A 23,974-nucleotide genomic window follows, 5' to 3' on the forward strand; every position below is an offset into this window, starting at 1 on the left:
CAGCAAGAACCTGATATCATTAATAGTATTAGTTATTTATTGTCAGGGGTGAAGTCACTTTCTCCAGAGGCTAACAGTACTAATAAACAGCAATTGTGAGTAATTAGTCTCTGCTGTGTACTGTTGAGAAAGTTTATAAATTCTCCTTCTGAGAGAATCGGCGAAGCAAGCCAGCATAAAGTAATCATTGCTTGATTTTAGCAAGACAATTCATTGTCCCTGCTCTTCAGTATTATTGAGAATTATCCTTTAATATTGTGTTTATTTTAAAAAAACCCGTGACAGTAATTACACACCATTGCTACAGGAACACGACAAGGGTATGAATACTATTTAAAAATTATTTCCATTCTCACAGCTCTGTTCCTCCACACAGCTCAACACCCAATCCAACAGCCACACCACGACCTTCACACATGTACACACAAACGTGTATGTGTGTGTGTGTGTGTGTGTGTGTGTGTGTGTGTGTGTGTGTGTGTGCGCAGATGAACGGAAATTTCATTGACAATGTCTGATTTTTGGTAGGTGGTGGAGTCCTTCAACCACTCACTAAATGTAGTGCTGCCAACTTCTTCCTTCACCTCTAATATTTCTTCTGTGTTTGCCCTGCTGTCCTCGTATATCCCTCACACTTCCTGTCAATTTTTATTATTATTCTTTCCCCTTCAAGTTATTCTACACTTATTGAGAAGCCTTGTGATTTTCTGAAACAAAGGAAACCAGTCACAATGCTGGGTGGTAACAATATAAACAAATAATGGGTTGATGTGGAGCCCACTATGGTCCCCTTTGCTAACTGGGTGGGGAGTTGCATATGTGCTCTCATCAGGGAAGCAAACATTCAAACTCTTTCCCGCACCTCACTGTGTCGAGGCGCTGCAAGGAAACATCGGCTCACTGAACAGGACGGGACTGCGGTGGAAGTTCCTTGCCTGCAGTTGATGGGTCTACTTGGGCCAGACAGACCGGGGAGCTCACGAACAACACAGTGTTTGAGGGACTAGCGAATGTGAAGTCACACGAAAACATAATTAAGTGACGTGTGGTCACTGCCGTTATATAGAGTTGTCAACATTTACCCGAACCACAGAATCACAGGGACGAAATGCTGCAATTGTGGGGTCGCGATATCCCTTGCTTTTTGCTGTAAACCAGTGAATTTATACCCTGACATAAATGCAACTATATATTGTTTAAGCTGCTATCAAACCAGTTTCTGCCATAAAACACATCGACCTTATACTCGTTTTACTCTAACCTGGCCCTAATTTTCGTCATCTTGTAGCTTATTTCTCATAGCTTAAAGGCAGAAAAAGACAATACTATGATTCTACAACCTTTTCAGAGGAATTCTTTGTGGCTAGCCTCACTGTCTCGTGTTAATGTATCATAGCAACTCAGCATTCAGCACTGCTACATGGCAACTGTAGGTCAGGTTTGAGTAAAACGAGTATAGTTTATTGTAGCAAGTAGTCGAGATAGTGACTCGCAGTCCAGTAATGATAGGACAGACTCGATGCCCCCCATCTCGTGTGACCCAACCGTACAGACAGAGAAATAAGTGTCTTCCCAAAGTTTGACGAATATACAGCAGAAAAACGGAACCATCTACAACACGCACTAGTTATAGATATGGTTTTCATTGTATTTCACCAGATGTAAATTTTCCTCAGACATAACTGGGAAGATACTCGTATTTGTTTCTTTGACTATACATATACAACAATTTTATCATCAATCGGCCCAGAAATACAAGTGTTTGGTCGTGACAACGAGCGCTGGTGAGAACACCAACACTAACAAGAACAAGAAAAAATATGTATCCCCTTCAGAAAACGCAACACTGCTTCCTAGTACTACCAACAAGCAATCTCTCTCTCTCTCTCTCTCTCTCTCTCTCTCTCTCTCTCTCTCTCTCTCTCTCTCTCTCAGAAAATTTATCTGTTTCATCTTTCCACAGCCACAAGTGTTGAGAGACGGACAGAGATTATAGTGGTGTGTGTGGCTGAATGTCTTTTATTCTCCTTCCCTTGTCACCTTTCTCCTTCACCCTTAAAAAAATAAAATAGTTTCAACCCACATCATATTTATTTTCTTTCTGATGCAACGAGGCGCATTTTTCAGGTTAGAAGAGTCCCCTGGCAGTGAATGGATCCTTCAACGGTGTAATTATTCCCTCCTCCAGTTAGAAAAGTTCATCTTAAGCTCAAAAAGTAACTGCCAAGAAATCGAGATAATAATAATAATAATAATAATAACAATAATAATAATAATAGGAGAACTAAAAGAGTGCAACACCCAAACCACCAACTGGTCCAAAGGCTGAAAATTCGACTTCACTCACGACCTTGACTTTCGATCCAGTAGCGTAGCCAGGTCTATATAATTTGGGGGGAGGGTCATGTGAGGCCAAGCTCTGTTCTTAGGGGAGGGGCACTGTTATGCAGCCATCGTATTTTAAATAATCCTTAAGTTCATATGGAATTATTTCTTCTTGCACTACCCTTGATCCTTCCACCAACTTTGACTAAAATCGGATAAAAAGTTTTGAGTTAATCTTGCCCTGTGACTTTGACCTTTGACCTATTCCTCTTAAAATCGAATATCTTCATCCTTGGCTTCCCTTAAGTCTTTGCATAAAGATTGTTACAAATCTAAGGAGAACTATTTGAGTTATAAGGTCTAGTATTTGACCTTACCTTGACTTTTGAAGGTCTGTTCTCGAAATCAAACTCCATCATCCTTGCTTAAATCATTAATCCCTTCACAAAATTTGTTCTAAAGTAAATTCTTAATCTGTTCTTGCCGTGTGACCTTGATCTTTTACCTATTGTTTGCAACAAAATAGGTCAACCCCTTAACTTATCATCAACCCTTCCACCAAGTTTGATCTAAATTAAGTCAGAGCTGTTTTAGATTATTTTCTCTCACACAGACCCACGCACAGAAACTAACTGATTAAATTATTCACACACACACACACACACACACACACACACACACACACACACACACACACACACACACACACACACTTGTGCTTAAGGTTAATGTATACTCTTCACATCTGTGTCTGATGCAAGTGTGGAGTTGATGGTAAGTACTACTTACTTTGAAAGGTCACGACGGATGGGAGTGGAGGACATGAGGCAGCGTAGGAGGGGAGGGACGGAGAGGATATGTATGTAATTATGTATGTAATTATGTATGTAATATATATATATATATATATATATATATATATATATATATATATATATATATATATATATAGTATATATGAGAGAGAGAGAGAGAGAGAGAGAGAGAGAGAGAGAGAGGAGGTAATTGTGCAGTGGAGGAGGAAAAGGAAGGACGGAAGGGACGCAACGTTTGAAGGAAGGGATGGGGAGACGCACGTGGAGGGAAGGGAAGGGGGTAAGGCAACAAAAAACGTAGACGGGAAGGATGGATGTTTGGATGGCAGGGAGGAAGTGAGATAAAACTGTGGGAAGGTGAGAAGGGGGAGATGCTGCTGTGGGGAAAAAGTTAGACAGAACTGTAGGAAGGTGAAGAGAGGGAGATGCTGCTGTGGGAAGAAGGTTAGGCAAAATTGAAAAAGGATAGGGAAAGGAGAGAAGCTGTAATGCAGGATGGAAGGGAGGAGATGTGGCAAAATTGGAGGAACGTAGGGAGGGGAGAGAAGCTGCCACATTGGGTGGAAGGAAGTGAAACATAACTGGAGGAAGGGAGAGTGGGGGTAGATGCTACTACGATGGAGAAAAGGGACGGGGGGTTGAGGGTGAAGATAGGAAGGCGAGGAGGGGAGTGAAGATGGTGTGAGGTTGGAGGGAAGTGGTTGGTGTGGCATGTAAGCAGCAGTGGCCAACTCAGTCAGTCACTGGATCATCCACAGTCTGGTTCCCTCAAGCCAAGTACTCACCTCCACTGCACTTCTCTCTTCAAGTCCTCAGCTCTCAACCAGGTGATGCCTCCACCTGTTGTGTACGTCACATTTGCTGTGTTATCTATATTGCTTTCCGTCCATAGAAATTGACCATCCGCTCTGGAAGACTCATTCTTAGTTGTCAGTTCTTCTTTCCTCATGTCTAATTTAACTCCTTTCATTTTACAGAAGGTATATTACAGTCTCAACCAGCACCAGGTTCTTCAGAGTTTATAATTATGGTGCAGTGTTAGCTCTAAAAGGAATAAAATATCTTCTGGACAACTGATAACATAGTGCAATGTATATAAGCTGAAGTGTTACATAGCGGAAGGCAGCACTACATAAAACACACACACACACACACACACACTATATATATATATATATATATATATATATATATATATATATATATATATATATATATATATATATATATATATATATATATATATATATATATATATAGTTATTGTTATTTACTTATTTATTCATTTATTTACTACGAACGAGGGCGAAGCCCTCGTGAGTCTCTTGTTAAGTAGTTACCTTTTCTCACACACGAGCGGCCCAACCAGACCTGGCCCGACCCAGCCAAACCGTAACGCTTTTGAGAAGTTTATATCTCAGCAACCTCAGGGCCTATCACGGCGTGGTTTGCACCAAATGGTAGCCCCATTCTTTAACATTTGATTTTAATGGGTTTCATCGCACCCCGGTGGTGCATGCGACATGTGACACGCGCCAAGAGCAGTATGTCGAATATCTTCAAAAGAGGCCCACAGGCTAGACAATAGGAGCCCCCTCAAACTCCTGAAAGTTGCCAGTGTTCGTCGGATCACTAAACAGCATGGGGTCATTACCTGCTCGGAGGTGGTGTACCTTCCATTAAAAAAATTCCTATCGGGATTATTACTCATGCATAAAACATTATACCAGTATTATTTTCATCTTAGATATCTTACTGATGCTCGAAACGAGATTGACTCTGAAAAGTTCTCCATAGAGTTTACTAATAGCCATTGAAGCTTATTGTGTGTTTTTGCATTCAGTACATTTTTATCAAGTGTTATTAATCTCAGCTGTTGGAAAAATTTATCAGTTTCCAAAGATCGTAATCTTTCATTTGGCAAATCCTGACATAATTCTACCCATTATACACGTAGTAAGAATTGTACGGCCGAAATGTTACGTGGCCGATATCAGCAACCCGAATTTTTAAAGGCGTGGTATTACTCTTGCTTTGAGAAAATGACTCATTTCTCCTACAATCTATTTTTCCACGCATGTTTTAGCTGTGCAGTCGACTACAGCACAATATTTTCCGGATTTATCGGTTGATTTCAAAGGGCGCGAGCGTCAGGAGTGGTGTATACACTTCATCAGCGCTGCCCTGGGCCCCTGGCGGCAGGCACACTAAATAAACCACGTTGCCCATGAGAAATCACTTCCATAATTATGAGCTCAGTGAGTTCATACGATCTTCGATTGTTTAAGTACCATATTTCCTTCATTTGTTATGTAAGATACAATATCGTTATACTCATTTACCATTTTTCCTTACAAATTTACATTCATCACTTAAAAACACGACATTGATCAATACTCAGGCAACAACATACTCGCATGTAGGCTGTCCCTAAACTGAGATGGACGCAACCTTCCGTTTCTTTTATATTTTGATAAAGAAGCCATTTTTTCTCCAGTATTGTATGTAGATAAATCAGTAAAAATCCTATTTTCGGTAAATTAACACAAAAATTGTGTAACAGTGGGTAATTCAAGTTGACCCCACTTTTGCACTTTACATTAACCCGCCCCGTCCCGACCACTTTTTGACCACTGGTACCCCCCAATCCCGACCATTTTTCGACCCTTTTTTTTTTTTTTGCTAAAACTTTCGCTTTTGGTGAGAAACATCGAAAATTCATAGAGAAATCGCTCACCTGAGGTTTAGAATACTCATTACAGGTAGGAGAGCCTCCTTACCTTACTGGGTTTTCTATCAGGCTGGCACCAAAGAAAACGAGTTCTATGGGAGGATAACTATTTCACACCACTCATAAACGGTATTTATTTATTTACTGTTACGAATTTATATGTAGTACAAGAGTATATTGGTTTTCAAGCAGTAATATAGGCATTATAAGCATTGTTTCACTCACTAATACCTGACCTTTTTTTGCCACATTACCTGATCATCATTTCTAACTGTTTCTTCCTCTAATGCTATGTAAAGTTTGTCCTCCACATTGTCATTGATTGGGGAATCACTCTGGCCCTGAATTTCGTACCGTGGCATGACATGGCTATACTGGCCAGGTCACTGATAACAGGTGAATTGCTGAGAAAAGGGCATGCAGGGGGGGGGAGGAGGTCATGCTGGGTAAGGCATTGTCTCTGCCTGGCATCTTGTTGAGGCAGATGTCCCGTGTATACGTACCAAAAATGACTCGCGAAAATTGAAAATTGTGGAAATTATGAACCTTGCAATTGCAGGACGTTGAAGTACGTCCTCGGGATTAGCTGTGACAAAACGTGAGGACGTGGAAGTACGTCCTCGGGACGGCGCGGGTTAAGTTATCTGGCGAGAGGTGGCATCTTTTTCCCGTTTGTGGGAGCTCCCATTTGTTGTGAGGGCATGAAACTTGGTAGGTAGATAGCCATCAATATACTCTAGGCATCCACGGGGTGTAAGGCGATATTTCAGTGCTTTCGGATTTAAATGCCTTCACTTGTACCTCGCTGAGAAAAACATTTTACAGGTATGTATATGTATATATACATATATATATTTATATATATATATATATACAAATGTATCTCTCAGTCTATCTATCTATCTACTGTATCAATATCTATCCATCTATCATTCTATCTATCTATCTATAGATACAGTAGATAGATAGATTGACAGATTCATTTGTATAAATATATATATATATATATATATATATATATATATATATATATATATATATATACATATATATATATATATATATATACAGTATATGTATGTCTCTCTCTCTCTCTCTCTCTCTCTCTCTCTCTAAACACCGCCACTAAGGAGAAATTGGGTGGGTTTCAATTAATACATTAATGGTATAGGTAATGATATCCCCTATTTGATCATCTTATAATATTGCTAATAATAATAACATTGAATATAGTAATAATCACGATGATGATGATGATGATGATGATGATGTTCCCTGTGCAGGTGCCACTCGGAGTCCATGATGCGAGTGTTGGCAGGGGTGGCGGTAGTGGTGATCGCCCTCATGGCCCAGGCTGAGGGAGAAGGGGAGTTGAATAGTACCTGCTGTGACAGTGGCCCAATTATGGCCAAGTTGTCTATTCTGCATGGCGCAATTCTCAAACCTACATTTGGTAAGTATCGCTCAACTTCATATTGCCTTTTTGTCCCTGATATGTCTTGTCCTGTACAACATATTCAACCGTCTGTTCCCTGAGGCCCCAGAATCCTCTTACGTGTCACAGCTCCACTTATCATGACTCGTTTCTACTACACTTATGGTCGTGGACAAAAATTCGCCTAACCCATTTTTCCTCTTGTACATCGGGCTCTGCTCTCGTGGCTAACACTCTTATTAAGCTGAGAGTGGCTTAGCATGTTCCTCTAGCCATAGATGATTCCCTTACATATAATACGTCAGAGGAAAGTAAAAAACATGCCTTGAGTGTGAAGCTGATGGAGCGAAATTGTAAGAGAACTTTTGTCCCCAACTGCACAGCACCGGGGAAATGTATTTTTTTTTTTAATTGACATGGCTGCGACGACAAGGACATATAAAGTAATATTTTTCTGACACCTTTCGTCATTATCATCATCATAATTATCATCATCATCATCATCATCATCATAATTATCATCATCATCATCATCATCATCATACTTATCATCATTATCATCATCATCATCATTATTATCCTAAACCTAATTCCCATCTATTATAGTTCATTCACTTTAGCTAGGCTGAGATATTCGTTCTTTATTTTTGTGTGTGTCTATTTCTTGAAACCAAATGGCAGAACAAGACAGTGCTATGACCTTACTGCATTTTTTTCATAGCACTTTTTCGTGACAAGCATCACATATTCTGGTGTTAATCTCTTGTTGTAGCTCAGCATTCAGGATGAAGTAGTGCCAGTTTTACGACCAGTTAACGTGAGCAGAGTATAGATGTAGTGAGGCAGGATACAAATACAGTACAGAGAAACACAACCATATTAATAACAGAACAATGACACAGCGTGCCCACTGAAATGGTTCATGCATTATCCTAGTCTTTGCTCTGATTCTTTTCGCAATAAAAAAATACCTTCTACTTTCTCATGCACATCACATACATCTGTGGGACAGAGTCCTTCCGATGACTATCAACATAACGGTTTCAACCTCATGAGACGTTATTGTGTTCTTACTTCACAGGGTTATTATAGTTAGTTTAGGACAAATTTTTTAGTTGTAGAGGTCTGATACAGTTTTCATATACCCCTTCTCCATAAGGAATCTGCCATAAATTTAATATAATTGACTGCACGGAGCAAGAGCAAGCTGTAAAAAGATGTCACTGTGTAGTGCCACACATTTGATATTCATATATGTGTTTAGTAGTACTGTAATTTTAAGTTAGATATGGTGTAACCTGAATATTAGTTTATAAGTTCCTACCCTAAGTAGTAATTCATATATTAATAATTACTGTAGGGCTAACTCTATTTTTTATATGTATGTACCTCTGTATCTATGCAGTGGGTGATGTAATTGTGGATGTTGAGCTATGGGAATTCCTTAGTCAAGCCGAGTAATGAAAGACACATGCGAGCAGCTTATCCCCTCCCTTTGTGCGTCGTTGTTGGGCGCCGAGTTTAAACCTTAAACAGAGTAATGATGAATATACAATTCTTTCCGTAACCGAGTTGTGAAATGTTTGCTAATGAAGCTGTTAGAACACAAGTATGTAAGATTAACAGTCCAAAAGGCCTAAATAATGTCGTTGGTGAGGATTTAAAGTCCCGTTTATCTTGGCCGTCACTAGATGGCATGAGCTGCTCTCAGATTCAAATTGAGATAGTGATAGAATCAGTATCTAATTTAAATAAGGATAGATCCCAAATTTTCCCCAATTCAATCAAAAGTCCTGGCGTCATGGGTACACTGCTAAATAAATTGTAAAGAGAATTGAAACCCACCATATTTCAAAAACATAATCTCATTTGAGCTAGCGGTGGCGTCTTTTAGTGCCCGACATGCCTCACTTGCTGCCCAGACATCGTGTGTAATAGACGTTCGTTTAGGTGAGTCGTCCACATTTCTTCTTCCTCCCCCTCTTTTTCTTTGTTTAATCCTTACTTATTATGAACTATGAGAAGTAATATTGTTGAGAGTTTAACGTAGTGACTTGCTGCCCAGACATCGTGTGTAATAGACGTTCGTTTAGTCCCCAGACACCGGCGGCGACGTCCGTGGGAGCACGCCATTATTCCCAAGTATTGCCCATAGACTTTTACACTTACACTTACAGCACTCACGAGTTATTATTACAAACCGAAGGTATTTGATGTGTTATTAATGATTCTATCAAGTGAATTCTTCTTTTTGTAGATAAGGAATAGAAGTATAGAAGTGTTATGTTCTGTAACGGAAAGGAAAATTCAAATTCATCAACTGTTCTCTTTCTTTAAAATTAGTTTATTAGAAAAAAATTATAATCAGGAGCGTGGAAGGGAACTTACTGATTGTGAACAATAATGTGATATTTAAGTTGTACCTCGAGGCTAAATAAGCCCGAGTGATTGAGGTGTTCCCAGTGATTGTATTTCTTTTTTTTAAATTATTCCTCGAGGCTAGACAGGCCCGAGAGATTATGTATTTCTAGTGAATATATAACATTATCGATGGTGAAACGTGTAAAACAATACTGATTTGATGTGAGAACCGAGAAAATTATATGAGGAGAATACCTTATATGGGTGAAAGATGAATACAAATAATCATTCTTATTGATACGAGGCTATGCCAGCCCGAACAGACAAATCATATCCGTAAAAGTGTCCCTGTCTTGAGGCCAATGTTGAGCCCAAGAGTAACGGCCAAAAAAGAAAGTAAAGTACAACGACTCCATATCTCGAGTTTATCAAATTTGTTTTTTCGTCTGGTAATAATGTTAGTGGAATGATCACCCAAAAGCCTTAGTAACCTTTACAATTTTCTCCCATACTAAAAAGGGTCATGTAATAAAGAAATGATATTTTTGTGGAAATTAACAGAATTATTAAAGTAGAGTAAAGTATATAGCATTTTCTTTTCTTTATTAGTATACCTAATCAAGGAAATTATGTCCTCAAGCCAAATTCACTCCCCTTCCAATTCAAGATTCCTTCGCTGAGGGAACGACAACCACCTGAGGTACCGACTAAATCTAAACTCGGCCAAAAAACTACAAACGCTACCACAATTCATTTTTTTCATAAATATTTACCATCCACTATACTAAGTCGAGTACCAATTGTATATCCATGGGTGAGTTGATCAGTACCCACAACAGGTAAGAAAATACATTCAGGTATTACACTGGTGAATACCGGTGATACAATTGAGTCAGCATTACAACTGGACTGAAGTGGTTAAAAGAAAAAAGTTGGAACTCAGTGTCATGCGCACCTGTAGATCGACGTCATTCGTCCTGTGCAAACCCTTGTCCATTCTCGGGCCTCCTACACTTCGATTGCTAGTTTTCTAACACGCTCATTTACCATAGTTATGCATCTCATAGGCACACCTCGCCTCCTCCTTCCACCAAAGTCACACACATAGGCCTATAACATTTTCACCACCCAGTTAACGTCCACATCAACAGTCTTCATTACTCCACATCTTTCATGAAACTTTGTTTCTTACCCTATCATTTCTAGTAACTCACACATATTTCTTTACAGAACCAGTTGCACTGCTCTCGCTCTTGATTTTCTCATACTCACGCCATACCAAAACCACACAATCATGCGTTAATGTGGGCACTGCCACAGCTTCATGCAATAATCGTGTAGTCTCCATGTTCAGTCCTCTGTTGCTTATCAAGGACTCCATAACATCGGCCGCCTTTGTACCTTGAGCTACTCTCCATATATTTCTTATACCTTTATCTTTCGTTTTGTGCTGTAGTGAGGTACAGATACTTAAATCCTTCAACCTGTTCAGATTTCTACCCAGTCACTAGCACATGACACTGAGAAGTACCTTTTCTCTCAATAATACCCATCACTCTACTTTTACTTACATTTACTTTCAAACTACACCGAATACAGACAATAAAAAAATCTCTGAGCCAAACTGCAATGACGCTGCTGTTAGCAGGTAACACATTTTTTTCTGTGAACATCAGATCTGGAACACTCTATCCACAAGTGTAGCAAGTAACACATTCTTTTCTGTGAACATCAGATCTGGAACACTCTATCCACAAGTGTAGCAAGGAGCACATTCTTTTCTGTGAACGTAGATCTGGAACACTCTATCCACAAGTGTAGTAAGTGATACATTTTCTTCTGTGAACATCAGATCTGGAACACTCTATCTGCCACTTGTAGCCATCTAGTTCTTTCCGCCTCTTCTTAGCACTAGTTTTCATGAAAGCGATAACCCCATCCATGTATAAGTTGAACAGTTATAGGGACACCACACACCCTATCTCATTTCTGCACTGATACTGAATCACTGACTCACAGATCCTTCTACTCATACTTCATCATCATCATGGAAATTATTTAATTCATGTGCTTTCATTTATCAGTTACTTTAGAACAGAATGTTTATCTTCAATGCCAAACATATCTAGAAATTATACTGCTTAAATTATTATTGCAGGCTTATTACTGAGAACATATTCACAGCCGTGTATTCGACAGACATATGTTCAGTGTTATATATATATATATATATATATATATACCAGGGGCAGGACTCAGTTGATACAAGGCGCATCCCTGGGTGGCTTTGGGTAATGCCTCATAGATATACAAGGTTCAGTCTTAGACGGCGCAGACCACGGCACCCCCTATAGATATATGGGGCTCCACCCATTATACTGCATTAGGTGTTACAAGAATTACATCTCACTGTGAGCAGTATACCACCGAAAGTAAGTTGGCACTCTCTCGGCAAATCAAAGCCCAGGCAATAAACCAAACAGAAATACATGAAAATCCACACAGTCAGTATAAGAAGCCTCGCATAATATTACAATCAAGAAACCCAAAGGACAGAGCTGTAAAACCTTGGTTGGCATATTGTAGGTCGAGAGAGAACCAAAGAAAAGAAAATTTAATTCCGCTCCAAGACAGCAACAACTTATTTTACTACAGAGGAAGGCAGAATGAAGGAGTTACTAGTGTAGCACTTCTAACAGAACTCATGCTGAGAATATTGTTAAAATCAGTGATGAGACTGACATAATAGCACGGATTGGAATTAAACTAAGCGAAATGTACGAAGCAAAATGTACTCTGAAAATAATAGAAGTATACTCGTATGTATCCGGCCATCAAAGCACAGATGAAGAATCAAGGCCTTTGTATGACGAAATCTCCCAGACTATGGAAGAAAAGACCCGATATACTGTACTGACGGGAAACTTCGAGACCGACGTTGGAAAATGGAAAAAAGGAGATGCATACATGAGAAAATTTGGAGTAGGAGAGAGGAATGACAAAAGTCAAATGGCGGTAAATTTTGCTGCATTGTCTAACATGAGAATAATGAATACATTCCTCCATAAAAGAAGAGGAAGAAAATGGACCTGGAGAAGCCCAAATGGACAAACAAAGAACGAAACTGACCTCATCGTAGTGGATAAGAACAACACGATCACGAATGTCAGAGTTATCAACAAAGTAAATAGAGGAAGTGACCGTAGAATGGTAGGTTGCACAGTCAGATTCAATTTCCGGAATGGAAGAAAGAAGCCGATTATAAAGAAAAAGATACGCCCAATAATAGTAAGCCAAAACATAGATGCCTTTCATTAAAAAAAAAATAACAAATTTCAGGCTCTATGATAAGTGTCACATTGAATAACTGAATACTAGACTAACAGGAGTGTTATGGGAATCAAAGAAGGTAGCAGAGAAGACTTATACAACCAATGCTAACAAACAGGAGTAGACTGTAGCACCACTCGAGCAGGGCAGTACTCCCAAGGTGGATAAAAAGCTGATGACAGGGAGAGCTGGAGCTCCCGTTTCATCAGCCCTCAGGACTAGTTCCCGACCATCCACCTGTGCTAAACTTTTTTAGTGTCTCAGTAACACAGACAGTAGGCCAGCATGCTCTCCAATACAAGTTTCTCTATCAACACAAAACTACGTGCACAGTACACACTAAACTTCCTTTTCCAAAATTCAAAATAGTAATCATGATGACAAAATACATAGCCTCGGAGTCCCCGGGGGGGGAGGACCATAAATGCCCCCATCTTCCGCCCCTCTCCTGGTGATGACTCGAGGTGCCTGGAACCACTGTCTGACTTCTTCTTCATTTCTGCAACATTCGTGGTCTTTCCTCCAACTTTCGCTCTGTTGAGCATCACCTTGCTTCCTCTAAACCTCACCCTCTTTTCTTAACTGAGACTCGGCTGTCTGAGGCAACTGACACCAAACCCTTTTCTGTATCCTCCTACTTCTCTATACTCATTTAAAAGCCATAGGTGGCTCTTGTGTATATATACGCAACGACTTATCTTACTCTCATGTTTCTGAACTCGATTCTTCTGAAATCTCTACATTCTGGCTTCAGCTTTCCTGTCATTCTCTGACTAAATATATCTGTGCTGTTTACTTATCTCCTAATTCTACTGACTATCAAAAATTCTTTGACTATCTTACTTCTACGATATGGAACACATTCTATCCATTTCTTCTTTCTCTGAAATCTCCATTCTAGGAGATTTCAATGTTCACCACCACCTTTGGCTCTCCTCTCCTTTCACTGATCCACCTGCTGAACAGGCCTACACCTTTCTATCCTTAATGACCTAGAGCAGCTTGTACAGCACCCTGCCCATATCCCTGAACTCCTTGGAGAGAGCTCCAGCATACTTGACCTCTTCCTTACAACTAATCCTTCTGCTTACACTGTTAATCTTTTCTCTCTGTTGGGCTCCTCTGATCACAACCTTATCACCTTAACCCGTCCTATCGCTCCAGAATGGCCTGTGGACCCTCCAAACAAACGTCGTCTGTGGCACTTTGGAGTTGCGGATTGAGAGGCCTTCAGGCAGTACGTCTTTTATTTTCCGTGGAATGATAATTGCTTCCATGCCCAGGAGCTATTTGGGTATGCCTTGCACATTACGGATGTTATTCTCTCGAGCATGGAAGCATACATTCCTTTCTCATATCCTTTGACTAATGCAAGAAAGCCTTGGTTTAATCATGTTGTTCTAATGCTGTCTGCAGCAAGGAAAGGCCTATAAAAGATACCGGGGCCAACCCCCCCCTTAATCACATATTTTATACGTTTCTGCCTGGAATTGTGCTAAGTCTATTCTTTGCTCTCCTAATAATAATTTCATCCGTTCCAAATGCTCTCAACTTTCCAACTCGAATTCTTCCCACTCCTTCTGCCATCTTGCCAAAAACCTTTCGTAACAACTTAACCTCATCATCCTTCCCCCCTCTTTTCTACTCTGATGGCTCTGTAGCTATTTCTTTTACTGATGAAGCAGATCTCTTTGCTCAGACTTTCTCCTCCAATTCCACCTTAGACGATTCCGGTGCTGTTCCTCCATCACTTCCTGCCTCTGACTTCCTCATGGCTGGCATTAAAATTTCTTCAGCTGATGTATTTTCTGCCATCAAAGGCCTCAATACTAATAAGGCATATGGGCATGATGGAGTCCCTCCTGTTGTTCTCAAGAACTGTACTTCTGTGCTTACACCCTGCCTAGGCAAGCTCTTTCGCCTATTGTATCACCGGAAATTTTTATGGCTACCGCTGCTCACCAGTGTAATAACGAAAATTTTAGAGACTATAGGGAAATAGAGTAGCGTGATCTTATCTGTGAATATATGACTTCATGAGAAATGAGGTCGCGCGAACTTATTTGAGAATTTATGGGAAATGTGGTAGTGTGATCTTATTAGAGAGGGCGTGAGTAGTTAGACATTAGCACACTTGTGGGCCACTCAACCTCGTCTGAACCACTCCTTGGAGCACGGCAAAATTTCAAAACTCGATATGACTTAACCTAAGGTTTACTAAATATTAAGAACTGAGACACAAATTACTCTTCAAACTGGGGATGATACCATACAAAATATAATGAGGATCTACAGCAACAGAAATATGAATCTTCTCAAACTGAATATTCAAGGAATATTGTTACACTATTCAGAAATGTGAATCTCCACGAATTTATGGATATAGTCCCGTGGTCCCTGACGGACTCATCGTGAAGGAACTTAAAGATTATCACCAAAGAACATTCTCTAAGACTAAATACACGATAAATGAAGAATCTTATATAAAATAGACACAATAATCAAAAGGACCAGTAATCACATGGACTTTAATCAAATGGACAAATGGACTGCCGTTATCACTTTGATTCCATGAACTAAAAGGGGGGAGGGGGTGATTTAGTGTGTTACCGGATAGGCCATGGCTACAACGCTCAAATCCCTTGGGATGCGACCCGCGGCCCTCCATAGCTCTCGTCTGCAACGATGAAAAGGAGTGATGATCTCATTATTCAGCACAAGAAGGATGAGGGGAAATTTCACTAATTTAACCCACGAACATATATGATGACTCAATACACGAGGGAGAGAAAACCAGGGGGGAGGGGGGGGGAGCTCAGGCACTAATCTGCAATGATGAAAAGGAATGATGCTCTGAATTGTTTGGTACAACTTCTCGCCTTTTATAAGCATGAAGACAGTATTCGGGAATTGGCTAAAACGTTATTAGATTACTTTGTAATACTAATGACTCTACTAAATCTTCAAGGAATACGAGAGAGACGTTTGCACTCAATATACGTAGTAAAATGACTCACGATTTTGAAATTTTTGTAATAAGCGTATAGTAACTTTAATCATAATGAAGCTAAATCAATTAAGAATTCGAACAGTTTCATCACGCATGTCGGTTACAAATACCTACGTGACTGTAATCCCGATTCAACATGAATTTCGCCCTTCACAAATGACAATCTTCAATATTCTTACTTCAGTTAACTCTTAATCATCACTGCATAGTTCAAAAGGGGAAATCAATTAACTTCGGCAGGTAAATCTCTAGATTAGAATATAAATGAAGATATTTGCAATTTTTAATCTATGCTAAAAGTTCTGCGGTTATATGTCTTTGTTGAAATTGGCTGGTTCACTATGCATAAACACTTGTTCAGATTATGAATATCAACTAAGATTAGACTTAAATGTAGAACTTAACGGTTAAATTATGAGCTATACTTATAATACTTAAACTTAAGATTACACTTACAATACTAGTACTAACCTTCACTAATACTTAAAATTATGGCACTACACGGGTCCTTCCTCTGGAAAAAAAGAAATTAACATCGGAAGTCAACATTCAAATCATTCATCTACATTTCCTAGGGACGTGTGTGTGGGTGGGACAGACTTACCAAATTTGACTGTGAACATGACTCCAGTAAGTGGTACCTGTCGGTCCACAAGTAAAATCATGTAGCCCAGGGAGCCACTTCTCTGTCACGATAAACACTCGAAATTCAGTGGATAGATGTGCCCCAGCCAACCTCCTGCCTGGGTGGCAACATGGTCGTCTCACCTGGACAGACCAGTATTCTTGTTGCCAGGACTGTCCTGGGGGCAGTTCCCATTCATACAACTATCCATTCGTCCTTACGCTTCCAGCTCTCCACCTAGTAACTGACGAGTGCCTATCAGGTCCTGAAGTCACTGTTTCACCCGAGACCATGCTGACTGTAAGTTGAGAGGTAGGTGTGCACTGGCCCTCGAATTAAAGCAATCTGATATTTCCACTGGACTTGGCTGTGCCCATAACCCAAACTCTTATGAATTCACGGTCAATAGTCAGACAGTCCGACCCGCACACATTTCCTTATCCATCTCTTTACTTAATACTGCCATAACCAGCTTAACACTCAACACTTCTCATTAAGTCTCTGGGGAGGGCATCTTTCAAGGGGGCACCAACTATTCATCCACGGGATCAGGCTCGAAGACCCCCTCCAGGGGTTCCAAGGGCCACTCTTCTCTGCAACGTGGCTTCACCTGTTCCGCGGCTCCCTGCATCCTCTTCCCTGTGAACACATCCTCTACCACGTACACACCTCCGTTCATCAACACTTCCACTACACGATGGCATGATGTGTGTGGATTGTTTTGATTTGAGGGGGAAGAACCTACCGAATCGGCTATCATGGTCCACTGAGCTACACTCGTTCTTCTTAACATTTGACCCCTAAGTTCCATCAACGACTCATCTTCCACCTCATTCCTTCCACTAGACAAAAGCCGCAAAATACATAAGTTGTGTCTCCATCTCAGTATTCATTCTATTTTCGGTGAAGTATAATTTTGCTGTTTCTCCAGGAGCTTTAAGAATTACCAGTTTTAGAAATATTGCAAGATTAAGTGGGCCTCCAGTATACTGTTACTGAGGGATTCTGTCACACAATATCTTGTACCACAACAATATCTTTTCCCACAATAATACCTTATCCCACCGCTCCCACCAGTGTCATGACATTTTTGCTGAACACGCTGTCAACCAAAATAATTACGAAAATTTTGATATACCACCAATATGAATGCTGAGGATAAGTCACCAGTGTAATGAACAGAATTTAGATACCTCCAGTGTAACGTCGAGAATTTTAGAGATTATAGAGAAATAGGGTAGAATGATCTTATTTGAGAATATATGGCTTTATGAGAAATGAGGTAGCATGATCTTATTAGACAGGGCGTGAGTAGTTAGATATTAGCACACCTTGCGGGCCACTCAACCTCGTCTGTACCACTCCTTGGAGGATAGCAAAATTCAAATTCAAAATGACTTAACCTAAGATTTACTAAATATTAAGAACTGAGACACAGATTACTCTTCAAACTGGGGATGATACAAACAAAATATAGTATTATGGGATCTACATCAACAGAAATATGAATCTTCTCAAACTGAATATTCAAGGAATACTGTTACACTTTTCAGAAATATGAATCTTCACGACCAAAATAATATTCAATAATGAGGATATACAGTAAAACTCCAGAAATATGTATATTTACATGTTAGATTGATATTTCAAGAATACTAATACAATATATGGATATAGTCCCGTGGTATCTGACGGACTCATCGGGAGGGCACTTAAGGATTATCACCAAAGAATATTCTCTAAGACTAAATATATGATAAATGAAGAATCTTATATAGACTAGATACAATAATCAGAAGGCCCAGTAATCACATGGACCATAATCAAAAGGAAAAATGGAGGGGGGAGGGGGTGATTTCGTGTGTAAGAGTTTAGGCCGTGGCTAGAATGCTCGAATCCCATGGGATACGAGCAATGGCCCTCCATAGCTCTTGTCTGCAACGATGAAAAGGAACAATGATCTCATTACTCAGCAGAAGATGAATCAGGGGAAAATATCGCTAATTTAACTCACAAACATATATGATGACTTAATACACGAGGGAGAGAAAAAGGGGGGGTGAGAGCTTGGGCAATAGCCTGCAACGATGGAAATGGAGTGATGATCTAAATTGCTTGGCGCAGCTTCTCGCATTCGGGAATTGGCTAAAACTTTAACTGATTACTTTTTAATACTACTGAGTCTACTAGATCTTCAGGGATTACAAGAGATACTTTTGCACTCAACATACCTAGAAAAATGACTTACGATGTTGAAATTTTTGTAATAAGCGTATAGGAACTTTAATCATAATGAAGCCAAATCAATTAAGAATTCGAACAGTTTTTTTACCCATGTCGGTTACAAATGCCTACGTGACTGTAACCGCGACTCAACATGAATTTCGCCCTTCACAAATGACAATCTTCAATATTCTTATTCAGTCAACTCTTAATCATCACTGCATAGTTCAAAAGGAGAAATCAGTTAACTTCGGCAGGTAAATCTCTAGATTAGAATATAAAGGAAGATATGAGTGATTTTTAATCTATGCTAAAATTTCTGAGGTTATACGTCTTTGTTGAAATCGGCTGGTTCACTATGCATAAACACTAGTCATATTAACATCAAAACTCGACTTAGCATTATCAATAGCAGAATCATCATGTTCAGATTATAATATAAACAAAGACTAGAATTAAATGTTGAACTTAACGGTTAAGTTATGAGCTATACATATAATACTTAAACTTATGATTACACTTACAATACTAGCTTATACTAACACTAATACTTAAAATTATGGCACTACATTTTGTCTTTCAACTTGTACCTTTCCTTCTTGCTGGAAGTTTGCTCTCATTCAGCCAGTCCCAAAGAAGGGTGACCATTTCCAATCCTCTAACTATCGTCCAGTTTCTTTAACATCCTGTATATCAAAAGTTTTCGAGTCAATTCTTAACATAAAAATTTTAAATCATCTGTCCTATCACAACCTTCTTTCTGATCGTCAGTATGGGTTCCGTCAGGAATGCTCCTCTAATGATCTCACTTACTTTTCAGACCCCTGGTCAGCCTCCTTTCGGGACTTTGGAGAAAGCTTTGCTATTTCACTTGAACTCTCAAAGGCTTTCGATCGAGTCTGGCATAAATCTTTAATTTCTAAACTGTACTCTTACGGTTTGTATCCTTCTATCTGTGCCTTCATCGCTAGCTTTCTTTCTGGTCGTTCTATAGCCGCTGTTGCAGAAGGCCATCGTTCTTCTCCTAGATCTATCAAAAGTGGTGTTCCTCATGGCTCTTTCCTATCACCAACTCTCTTCCTTTTATTCATCAATGACCTTCTAAACTATACATCTAACCCTATCCACTCATACACTGATGACTTCACTCTTCCCCTTTCCAATCGATTCCCGCAACGCCCATCTCAGCAGTTACTTCAACAAACAAGGGATGAGACTATGGCACACCTAATGTCTGACTTGGCTCGTATCTCTGACTGGGGTAAAAATAATCTGTTTTTAATGCATCAGAGACTCAGTTCTTACATCTATCAACCCGACAAAATCTTCCACAGGTATACCCACGAATGTTTAATAATATTCAGCTTAATCCCGCATCATCCTTGAACATGCTTGGGATTTCATTTACTCAGGACTTATTTTGGATAGATCATATGACATCTCTTGTAATATCTGCTTCCAAGAGATTGGGTGTGCTAAGCCGACCCCATTCCTTCTGTACCCCTGCACAACTGTTGACTATATATACGGGTTTTATCTGCCCCTGTGTGGAGTACATCTCTCATGTGTGGAGAGGCTCTCCACCTACAGCTCTTCTCAATAGGGTGGAGTCAAAGGCTTTTCGTCTCATTAACTCTCCTCCTCTTACTGACTCCCTTCAACCTCTGCCTCTACGCCGCACTGTTGCATCTTTATCGCTTTTCTATCGCTACTTCAATGGTCACTGCTCCTCTGAACCGTCTGCATGCATTCCTCCACCTTTACGACGGGTGCGTAGCACCCATCTAGCAGCAAACTCTCATCCCTTTTCTGTCCAATTCTCTAATGCAAGAGTTAACCGTTATTCCCAGTCCTTCATTTATGTGCTCTGGAACTCTCTCCCTCTGTCTGTATTTCCTGCTTCCTGTGATCTCCATTCTTTCAAACGCAGTGTGTCCAGGCATCTCAAAATGATCGGAACTTGAATTTGGGTCTCTTTTTTTTTTTTCTCTCTCTCTCTCTTGGAAGGTACAATAACTGCAGGTTCGTGGCCTTTGGTTCCTTCTTCCTCGCATTAAAAAAAAAAAAAAATACCCTCAAGCTAATGAAAAGAAGAAAGGAGGTGAAACTAAAAAAAAAAAAAAGATGAAACAGAAACAGCAGAATTAAATAAGCTTATGAACAAGAGGCAAAGGGGAAAAAAAAAACATGGATCAGATCAAAGAAACCATCAAAAACAGAAAAATTCTGAAACAGGTTCAAAGCAAAATTGCACTAGGAAAGCAAAAAATTATATCACTAAACGACAGAAGTGGCAAAGTTATTTAATACAAGGAGAAGATGGTGAAAATGAGACGACGAATTTTACAAAGAATTGTATGCATCAAATACGATGGTACCAATAGATAATTTATCAGTTGACACAAGTGGAAATACCAGAGTTAACACCAGACGAAGTAAACATGTCTCTTAAAAGTATGAAAAGAGGGAAGGCTCGAGGAGAAGATGGAACAGCAGCAGATTTTTAAACGTCGGATGCAGGAGCAGAAGCACAAAATCGGCGCGCTTAGTTGTTTACTCAGTGTAAAAAGAAGAAAATTCCCCCCAAATGGTGAAATGCAAGTTACGTTGCCTTACAAGAAAGGGAACTCAAACTATCTTAGCAACTATCGACATATTAGCTTATTATCACCTATTTACAAACTGTTCACAAAAGTCTTTACGAACAGAATAACATCAAATTTGGGAGAAAAAACAAATAACCTCGTGAGAAGCCAGGATTCCGAAATGAGTATTCTATTACTGACTATTGATAAATAATGAATTTGGTAAATGAGAAAACTACAGAATGTAGTAAACCTCTTTGCTTAGGTTTTGTTGAGTACGAGAAGACCGTCGGTTCAGTGTAGCACAAATGATTTGTAAATTCATTGTTGGAAGAAGGAGTAAATGACAACATTGTAAAAGTTCCTGGAAACAAAATACAAAGAGAGAACTGCTTCAGTAAATTACATAAGCTCTCAAAAAATAAGACTAACATAGGTGTGCACCAGAGAGATACAGTTTCACCAAAATTATTAGCGTGCCTGGAAAGCATTTTCAGAAAGTTAGAATGGAAGAACAAAGGAGTAAACATAGATGAAGAATACCTAAGCCACTTAAGATTTGCAAATTACATTGTCATAATCTCAGAAACAGCAGATACGAGTACATTGCAAGTAATGTTAAGTGATATAAACAGAGAAAGTCAGAATGTAGGGCCAAAGATTAAAGCGTTATCAAATTAAGTACTGAAACTCACGAAGAAGTTAAGGAGTACAATTATTTGGGGCAAATACTAAAACTAATGAAAGATGATGAAAAGATAATGACGCATTACAAGTGCATGGAAAGTTTTCGGTAAACACAGAGACATCATGAAACAGTTTGCCAGTAAGGACGGAACAAGAATGACATTACGAATGTATAATTTCAGTTATGACGTATGGTTGTAAGGCCTGGAAAGTGCCAAAGTCAGTAAAAAACAATTAATCCTTTCTCAAAGAGCAATAAAAAGGTGAATGGTGGAAACATCTTTGGGCAACATGAAGAGATCACCTTGGGCGAGAGAGCCAACCAAAGCCAAAGACATTACTGAAGTCAAAATAACAGAATGGAGGTGGGCAGGTCATGGGCAAGAATAAGGGATAATAGATGGAGCAATACGGTGACTGGATGGACTCCAAGAGACTGCGAGCGTAGCAGAAAAAGGACGGACAGAAGGTGACGAGATAAGACAGAGAAGTGTGCAGGCAAAACCTGCCAGAGACTGGCTCAGTCAGCGAAGTAGTGGAGAAGGTTGAGGGAGGCTTTTGTTCAGCCATGATCTTGTAATGGCTGATGATGATGTTATCTGTCTGAATATCTATGTCTCTCGACATATGTCAAAATGTATCTGTGTACTTATCCATCTATCTGTTTATCTATCTATCTATCTATCCATCTGTTTGTATTGATAGACAGATAGACTGATATAGATAGATAGGCAGATAGATAGATAGATAGACAGATAGACAGAGATAGACATGTCGTAAAAATACCCCCGCTAATACCAATACACCAGTCCTGTATGAGACAGCCCTAGCATGTATTCAATATGGACGGTGGGTGTTAGCGCCGAAGTGGTGACATGTAGAGGTGTGCGGTACGTAGGAGGACTACTGGGCCTTGAAAGCAGGCTGTGAAGCCTATGCCCAGAGTCGGTCACATAAAAAAAAAAAAGATATTATATATATATATATATATATATATATATATATTTATATATATATATATATATATATATATATATATATATATATATATATATATATACATATATATATATATATATATATATATATATATATATATATATATATATATATATATATATATATATATATATATATATATATATATATTTATATATATACTAGCAAGGGTAACCAACGTTGCCGGGCAAAACAGGCGAACACTCTAATCCTGTTGGTTCTGGTTCAATCTTTCTTTCTACTCCAGAAAGACCATGTACCTGATATGCTTTGGAAGAGGGACTGTAAGTGGTCCTGGAACTTTCTATTTCAGCCTTCGCAGACAAATGCACAGTAATTGTGTGCACTTGTTTATTATTACCAGTGACCTCAAATGACCTCGGAAGTCAAACCTCACATAGATTATGTCTGAACTAGTGGTCATGTGAGTCTCCTTGACAAAAACTGGATTGCTGGGTCAAGTCGTTCGAGCATGTTTTAACAGTGACCTCATAAGACCCTCGACTGGTGACCTCAAATGACCTCGGAGATCAACCTCACATAACCTATGTCCGAACTGCAGGTAATGTAAGTCTTCATGTCAAATATTGGGCTGCTGGGTCCAGTTGTTCTAGCGTGAATTACCAGAGACCTCAGATGACCTCAGAGGTCAACCTCACATAGCCTATGGCAGAAATGGAGGCCACGTGAGTTTCCATACCCAAAATTGGGCCACAGGGGTACCCGGCGTTGCCCAGACCTTAAGGCGAATACTCTACCGGTGACCTTAAATTACCCAGATCTGAATTTTGACTCCCCTAATACCATCTTTGGGTCACCCTGATTCAGAATGCATATGGGTCTGGGGG

General features: G+C 39.5%; 1 protein-coding gene across 1 annotated transcript in view; it reads left to right on the plus strand.

Annotated features, from left to right (window-relative positions):
- The first annotated feature begins 3,887 nt into the window (after positions 1-3,887).
- The window catches only part of LOC145395787 (uncharacterized), a 30,786-nt gene continuing 10,699 nt past the window's right edge, over positions 3,888-23,974 (plus strand). Inside the window, exons 1-2 of the mRNA XM_080269324.1 lie at positions 3,888-3,967; positions 7,155-7,324. Of these exons, the coding sequence (XP_080125450.1) occupies positions 7,171-7,324 (154 nt within the window). The 5' untranslated portion in view covers positions 3,888-3,967; positions 7,155-7,170. The remainder of the gene's footprint in view (positions 3,968-7,154; positions 7,325-23,974) is intronic.

Source organism: Coenobita brevimanus, chromosome 33 (assembly GCF_032717465.1).
Source record: "Coenobita brevimanus isolate Jiangsu-jjx chromosome 33, ASM3271746v2, whole genome shotgun sequence".
In the NCBI taxonomy this organism is placed as follows: domain Eukaryota; kingdom Metazoa; phylum Arthropoda; class Malacostraca; order Decapoda; family Coenobitidae; genus Coenobita; species Coenobita brevimanus.